The 8693-nt window shown below is 47.7% G+C and overlaps 1 protein-coding gene across 2 annotated transcripts in view; it reads left to right on the forward strand.

Annotated features, from left to right (window-relative positions):
• maneal (mannosidase endo-alpha like) overlaps positions 1 to 5588 on the forward strand; it is a 13500-nt gene extending 7912 nt beyond the window's left edge. The window contains exons 3-4 of one of the 2 annotated variants that reach the window (XM_062530047.1): positions 1948 to 2024; positions 3942 to 5588. In XM_062530047.1, coding sequence (XP_062386031.1) covers positions 1948 to 2024; positions 3942 to 4578 — 714 coding nt within the window. In that variant the 3' untranslated portion in view covers positions 4579 to 5588. The remainder of the gene's footprint in view (positions 1 to 1947; positions 2025 to 3941) is intronic. The other variant, XM_062530048.1, reaches the window with a different exon arrangement.
• Positions 5589 to 8693: the final 3105 nt, after the last annotated feature.

Below are 8693 nucleotides of genomic sequence, written 5' to 3' on the forward strand. Positions count from 1 at the left end.
GAGAGAGAGAGAGAGAGAGAGAGAGAGAGAGAGAGAGAGAAAGAGCAGAGAGTGGGTGGGTGTTTTCAGGCCGTGTTCCTTCTCTACCTCCCTCCCTCCCTCTCTTGCTCACTCGCTCCTTTCTTCCTCTTTTTCACTCCCACCTTCTTTTCTCAGCACCAGCACATCCACTGGCCGACGGTTCGATCAAGCGTTTCATTGTCGGCAAGCAGAAGTGGCCCTTTCAGTTGGCCCCCGCAAAAGTGACAAACAAACCCCCAAAACAAACAGCCTCGGTGACTATGTGGTGCAGAACGGTGAACACACACACACACACACACACACACACACACACACACACACACACACACACACCACACACACACACACACACACACACACACACACACACACACACACACACACACACACACACACACACACCAAACCTTCAGTCAGCTGTCGGAGCTGTCGTGGTGTTATGTATGATGTGCACAGCCAAGCGCTCCGTCCTCCTGTGTATCCATAAAGCTTTCCGCAGCACAGAGGAAAGATTATGGCGCCGTGGCGCCGGTCCAAAGCTCCGTTATGAAGAAGGATGGCCATGGCTGCAGAGAGAGGGAGAGAGAGAGGAGAGAGGGAAAGAGAAGAGAGAGAGGGAGAGAGAGAGGAGAGCTTTTCATTCCTCATGCTCTTGACGTTTCCTGGATTGTTTCGAGCATGTCCTTTCGAGCTCAGTATAGCGGCAGTGTGGCAGTAGTCGGCCGTTCCTGACTGATTATCAACCGAAAGCATTTGCTGGTGATTCCAGCTCTATTTCCTCCTGTGTTGCAGTCCAGTGTTTTTCCCCTGCAGTGGTGTCGGGCCGCACGCTAACAAGCGGATATGGCTTTGTGTTCATTTCTATCGGTGTGTGGGATAGCGTGCCTTGACCCTTGACCTCTGGACACATTGTGCATGCTTGCACAGGGTCCAGCGTGCTGGCGTATTGACATCTGTGGAATGAGCACAGAAAGCCTATTTTAAGACCAGTCCGCTGGTACCTTTTGTCCAGTTTCCTGACCAGTCCTCTTGCACACAATCTGACCTAATCGATCCAACGGCATCGACCATGACCTGCCCCTCCACACTGAAATAACTCTCTCCATTTGGAGAGAGAGAGTGAGAGAGACAGAGAGGGAGAGAAAGAGAGTGATAGAGAGGGAGAGAGAGAAAGAGAGAGGACACCTGGCGCCCCTGACATTTGAGTCCCTCACACCCAATCAGCGGTGCGGCGGGCAGAAGGTCATCTGAGCATCGTCTGAGTGGCGGTCAGCAGTGATGCGGTGGCGGTGGCGGTAGCGGTGTGAGGTGTGCAGTTACGGCGTCAGACAGGTGCAGGTGTCGCTGGCCTATAGGAAAGGTCACCCGGTGATGGTGGCAGATGGTGGCCCGATTTGCAGCGCGGTCAGTGGGAGAGATGGAAACCAATCCGGCCCCCACCTCTGGCTCTGGTCTGGCTCTTTTCTGGCTCTGGTCTGGCTCTGGTCTGGGGTTGAGATCCACAGCAGAGAGGACAGGTTGCCTTCGACCATTCAGTCCACACAGGTCCTGTGTCCACATGCAAAATGGACTACATTGTGAAAACCAACTCAAAATCTGCTGGACACCTTTGTGACTACATTTTGTAAAAAATAGATACAAAAAAAGATGTGTTTAATTTTAATTATAGTTATAGATAGCCACAAAATAGATAGCCTACTGTATATTTAGTCCCGTTATCTTCAGCTGCTTCATTATGGGTTTAAAAAGTCTGCTAACTAGACCAATTTGAACACCAGCGTCCAAATGATTTGTTATTTCAAAGTCTAACCTGATTACCCAGACAGGTAATGTGATGCTGTGAAATGATGAAACAGAATAATGCATGGGCTAATGTTCCATTGACTAAGTACATTAGGGACTCTTCTCCCCTCTCCTACCCCGCAGGTGGCCTTCCACATCCAGCCGTATAAGGGCCGCACAGACCTCAGCATGCATGACAACATCAAATACATCATTGACAAGTAGGTTGGCTTACCGTCTGCCTTCTCCGCTAGCTCGGCACTAGCAACAGTTGGGCCTGTGATTTGGCTGAAAAGGTTGTTGATATTGGAGCTTAGCAATAGCACTTTATAATGATGTAAATAATAATTAGAATTTTATAATCAGTTTAACATTATTCAGGCTGTCTTATGGATTATAGGAGAGTGCTGTGTTGACTGTGTATGACTGCTGGAACATATCTGTCTATCTATCTATCTATCCATCTATCTATATATCTCTATCTATCTATCTATCCATCTGTCTATCCATTAATGGTTATTTAATGGTTATTTCTGTGCTTCTGAAGCATTTTGTGTTTACAACTCAGTCTGTGCGACTGTGCTTGTTTTCCATTAACAGCGTCAGGAGGACTGTGTAAGAACGCTAGTGAGAACCGTGAAGGCACAGCTAGGTGAAACTCAATGAATGTGACAAAAAGCTTATATGATTAGGACTGCAGACTTTGCCTTAAAATAATCAATTAAGCCACCTGCTGACTAAAATGGGAATAACCAAAGGCACACATAATGTTAAAATGCATACCTACACTTTAAGCTGCTAAATAAGAAGATATACTGTATAAGTAAATATTCTCCAAGTGAAGGCCTCCCACTGCAGTGTCTCTCCTCCTCCTCCTCCCTGTCCAGCACAGAGCATAGATCTGTCAAGAGCTGTCACCGGGCTCTAACCCACGGACAACAACACAGGGCTTACGACTCCTCCGCTCTCTCCGTATCGCTGTCCACCTACGCTTGAACCCACTGGACGGCCAGTGACACTCGAGCCAGCCAGCGTTATCTCCCCAAAGTGCAAAGCAGACGCCTGAAATAGACTCAAAAAAGAGCACAAGAAGAGAAGAGTGTCCTTTTGTTTGAAATATGTATGAGGCAGAAGGTCGCCACGGCCTTGATGCAGTCAATAGGTACTCCCAGTGGAAGTATAATAGGTCGGCGTTAATTTGATAACCTGTCAATCATGCCCCTGTGTTTTTGGGGGTAATGTCTGCAGCTCCGGTACAAGGCATGATTTTGTATTTTTAGTTTTTATTAGTTTGAAATGGCATTGTAGGTGGAATGTCCTTGACATGACACACAGAGAGACAGGCTCATGAATACAAGGTGTTGATTGGCTGTGTGACTCAGTCCAAGACACCATGGTTGTTTTTTGTGAACATGGGCTGTGTAGGAACACTACAGTAAATGGAGTGAATAGAGCAAGGACCAATTTGTTGAATTCAACTTTGGAGTTTCTGAACACTTCCATGTTTGTGAAAGCGAGTGCAGCTCATGCGTTACCAGGGACGATGATTATTATATGACGCCGTAGGGGGGGTGTCCTTGTAGGTCGACCTGACATCGCAACCTTGACACGTCAGCCAAGGTCTACAGAGCACACGGCGAGGCTAATTGACGGTCGTCGTGCTAAGCGGAGTATGACACTGAGAATAGATCCCGCCCGGCATGCTGAACGCAGTCCGCTTCATGGGCACACACACACATCAGGCTAGCGGTGCCAAGTCCCATCTCACCCACTGACATGGCCATCTGCCTATGGGAAGATCTAAGCAGAGATGAAAACCTTACAGGCTAATATGCACTGATCAGCAATGAGAAGCAACAACAGGATTCTAGTTTCCCTAGCTAATGTGTGCACATTTCAAATGATGCTTAATTAATGATTGAAAGTATATTATTTAGATGTTTAAATGTTCAAATGTATGATGTTTCTGTCATGTTTCAGACTGTGAATTGTTAATACTTCAGTCCTATTTGTACTACAATAACAATATAATACATCAACCTACTTATTAAACTTTTACATTGGAATTTAATGTATGATAATGTAATGCATTAATGATTCATGTGGTATATTTTAATGCTTACAATCACTTCTCCTAGGTATGGTAATCATGGAGCCTTCTATAAATTCAAGTCCAACACGGGGAAAATTCTGCCTCTCTTCTACATCTACGACTCGTACCTGACCCCTCCCGAGGCCTGGGCTGACCTTTTGACCTCGAGCGGGGCCCACAGCCTGCGGGGCACGCCGTACGACGGGATCTTCATCGGCCTCATCGTGGAGGAGCGGCACAAGCACGACATCCTGGCGGGGGGCTTCGACGGCATGTACACCTACTTCGCCTCCAACGGCTTCTCGTTCGGCTCGTCCCACCAGAACTGGAAGGCCATCAAGGCCTTCTGCGACAGCAACGACCTGCTGTTCGTGCCGAGCGCCGGACCGGGCTACGTGGACACGGCCGTGCGGCCCTGGAACAACCACAACACCCGCAACCGGGTCAACGGCCGCTACTACGAGACGTCGCTGCAGGCCGCGCTGTCGGTCAGGCCCGAGGTCATCACCGTCACGTCCTTCAACGAGTGGCACGAGGGCACGCAGATCGAGAGGGCGGTGCCCAAGAAGACGGTCACGCGGCTCTATCTGGACTACAAGCCCCACAATGCCGATCTCTACCTGGACATCACCAGGAGGTGGGCGGAACAGTTTAGCAAAGAGAAGGAGCAGTGGCTCATGTGAAGTGTCGTGCCTGTGCCCGTGAAGTGCATTGTGGGTGTCTGTGCGGAGTGCTGTGCGTGTGTGGCGTGTGTATCTTGTGGCGTTCCTCTAAGATGGACTGTATAGGATTGCAAGACTGTGCGACCATCACCTTATCTTCCCCCGTGATGGGCTTTTATTTGCCATCTCTTTTACCTGGGCAACTCTTCTACCAAGGACGGTTATGTATCTACTTCTCTCCTGTACTCTGCTGTAAACAGCCAGCCGCTACAATGAGCTAGAATAAAGGTTGCCCCTCTCTCTCTCTCTCTCTCTCTCTCTCTCTCTCTCTACCCCCTCCCTCTCTCTCTCTCCCTCCCGCCCTCCCTCCCTCTCTCTCTGGGTGGTTGCATAATGCTAAATGCTCTCTATTCAGAATGCAGTCCCTAATGTCACAGATGCCATTTTATAATTCTCACAACCAAATCACCTACACTCTGTCTCCTCGCACAACAGTCTGTGTTATCTGTGGCCTGCACTTTGCTGGAATATCAGTATTACATGTAATATTTCTGCTGTGGGGGGAAAATAGTTTTCTTCTGTGGATAGACAAAATACACCATGATTGGACTTTAAAGGCGCAGTCTGTGATTTTGAGTTTTGTGAAAGATTGATGTTTAAGCTTAACAGCCAATCAAGATTACGGTCTTTCTTTCTGTGCCCCTAAAGCGCTATGTCGAATGTCTAAGATTTATGATGGTTGTTGTGAGGCTCTATGTTTATTTCCCCATTTACAGACCCTGTGTACAAAAGTACAGTACACACTGAAAGGACAGTTTGAGGACTGTGGAGACAAATTCACTGAATTGGACATAAAAAAAAAAAGTGAATGGAATCAGAATCACAGACTGCACCTTTAATACAGTCTGATGTTTTAATCCTGGGACATGTTTTTCTTGAGAATCGCATTTTATTGTAACCATGTTTTACATTTTGTAGAAAGGTATTCATTACCAAAATAAATCATGCGTGAAGTCAAAAAAAAATCTGGAATGTATGAAATTGACGAAAAAAAAAGGCATTTTTTTCCCCCTCAAGCACTGGAATATCCATTCATCTTCACTAGCCCTGACTTATCTTACAATCTGGACGTATGACTGATGTTGGACGGTATAACTTGACAGGACCCTGGGCAACTCATTTCCCCTCTCCTCTGAGGCACGATGTGCTGTATGATAGAGATCAGGTCATGTCTCCATCCAAAGGGAGGTATTAATCACAAGCTGGTTGGTTGGCATTTGGCTGCAGGAGTGGCTCCACATACAGTGACTGATTGCCAGTGCTGTCACAGCAGTTTGAGACCTGCCAGCTTCTGTCAATGCTACACACACACACACACACACACACACACACACACACACACACCCAGATGTACACAAACACATAAAAAAGCGTACACACACACACACTCCTATTCACTCACATACACACACCTACTTACACACATGTATACAGTACATACACGCTCATGCACACACACACACACACACACACACACACACACACACACACACATACAGACAGATACACACTAACACAGAAAGGCACACCCGGCATACTCACATACACACCTACTGTACTTACACACATGCACACACACACACACAGACTCAGATAGACAAAAACACACATCCAAAGAAAAGCCCAACCAACCAAAAGACAGTGTTCACCTTTGAGGCTCAACACAGAATCCAAATATGACTGGGTCATGCCTTCATTGCTGCCTCAGTACCACACTTGACATGTGGGTGGGATGGTAGAGGGTGTTAATCCTGTGTGTGTGTGTGTGTGTGTGTGTGTGTGTGGTGCAAGGGTGGAGGGTATTAGCTGTGTGTGTGTTGGGGGTTAGAGTTTAGGGACGCTGAGCAGAGAAGCAGCGGTGCTCGTTTTGTCCAGCAGAGTGGACACGACTGTCTCTCTCTCTCTCTCCGCAGCTGAGCTCCCTCTTTAAACGCGCAGGTCAATTAGGAAGCAGCGGAGCAGGGAAGATCCTTCAGGACAGCTGAATGCCACGCTCAGCTTACTCCGCCCTACATACCGCTCGCTCACTTACTCACTCGTCCGGTCATCCGTTCGTCCGTCCGAACGCTCCCTCAACGCTCCCTCAACTCCTTCGCCCGCCCGCCCACCGCTCGCTTGCCTGCTCGCCCTCGGTCCCCCATCAGCGTTTGACACCAGGCGCACAGGCTTGAGAAATGTCAGCTCCCCCCGACGCCCTTGATGCAACGCCGCACACCCGCTCCGTTACGCCCTTGCTGATGCCTCATCGCAGGTGACAGCAGCGGCTCATAATGGTGGCATGCCTAGCTGCAAGGGTGTGGTGTGTGTGTGTGTTTATGTGTGTGTGTGTGTGTGTGTGTGTGTGTGTGTGTTTATGTGTGTGTGTGTGTGTGTGTGTGTGTGTTGAGGTAAGATGGTAGAGGGGAGGGTGGGGGGGTCACTGCTCTGTGATGAGGTGGGAGCAGAGAGACGGACGAAAATTGCAAGCGACAGACGAGGTGCTGGGAGACGGGAGCGAGGCCGTCTTGCTTTCTCTGAACCCGACGTTCACGCCTGAACTCCGCTTCGCACCGCATTGTCCTCCATCAAGCTGACGGCAGACACATCAGTTCGACACGTCCATCACAGGATGCCGGAGAGTGAGAGTGACTGACAGAGAGGGAGAGAGAGAGAGAGAGAAAAGACGAGAAGCTCTTTTACTCCCACAAAAACCTCAGGCACTATTTGAAAAATATTGTCAAACCTGAAGGCAAGTGACAGTTAAAAGGGGAAAACAAAAAAAGAAACGTGGAGTGGTAAAGAAATCCATCTAAATGCAGCTCGGGGCTAAGACGGCGGGGAAATGTTTTCCTCTGAGTTCAAGTGCACTCAAAAAGCTGCAGTACATTTTGCTTGTTCAATAATGCATAACACGGGAAGAGCGGGTGGGTGGAAATTAAATGAAATTTCACAAAAAAGAGTTGCCTTTGCCACGTACCACAAGGGACTCTTAATGCACTTTCCGGAGCCTTGCACAAAAGCTGTCACTCTGCCGCAGGAAGTCATGAACATTACTCTTGGAACGCAGTATTCCGCCAAGCAAACACGAGTGAGCTTTGGAACCAAACCTGACAGGGACATGGTTCTTACAGCAGGCACATACCAAACTAATGACTAATATTTTTTTGTTTGGAGAAAAGATTTTTTATTTTTATTTTTTTTTAAGGGGGGGGGGGGTATTTTCTTGACACCTACAAAATTAATTTGTGGCTTAAAGTATGCCCTTGCTTATTTTGTGCTGCTACATTTTTTTTCCAGCTCATTTCACTGTTATTGAAATCAGCCTTGGGACCTCTCAAAGTCCCTCTGCACAACATGCAGCCACAAACAGCCATAAACAAAATCACAATTTAGGTTTATAGGGCAATTTACGGTGTCACTCTGAAGTCACGGAAGTTGGCAAAGTTTTCTGGAAAGGTTTTTAAGGTCTGTTCCGTCCTTTATTCCCCACAAACTTGTCACAGTAGCTGCCGGCAGGAGCTTGGCAGGCGTGAGGCTTTTGTGCCGTGTCATGCTTTTCTTATCCGACCACAGGGGACACCACTAAAACTCAGTGGTCTTAAGAGTGGAATACTGCCGAGTCATGCTGTGAACTGAAATGGCACTACAGGACAAACTACAACTGATTCAAGCCACACAAGGGGAAGATTGTGTTTTTGTATCACTTTCAAGTTTTTAACAGTAATATGCAGAACACACAATACCCCCCCTCCCCCACATAGACACACACACACACACACACACACACACACACACACACACTGCTATTGTGTTACCACTGAAAGCATCTGATAGAAATGGTGATCACAGGCCATCATTATAGTGTGTGACTGTGTGTGTGTGTGTGTGTGTGTGTGTGTGTGTGTGTGTGTGTGTGTGTGTGTGTGTGTGTGTGTGTGTGTGTGTGTGTGTGTGTGTGTGTGTGTGTGTGTGTGTGTGAGTCTGTGTGTGTGTGTGTGTGTGTGTGTGTGTGTGTGTGTGTGAGTCTGTGTGTGTGAGTCTGTGTGTGCGTGCATGTATGTGTATGTGTTAGTGTGTAAACAGATGAACAAATTCAG

The sequence above is a fragment of the Sardina pilchardus genome, chromosome 24 (genome assembly GCF_963854185.1).
Source record: "Sardina pilchardus chromosome 24, fSarPil1.1, whole genome shotgun sequence".
NCBI classification, from domain to species: domain Eukaryota; kingdom Metazoa; phylum Chordata; class Actinopteri; order Clupeiformes; family Clupeidae; genus Sardina; species Sardina pilchardus.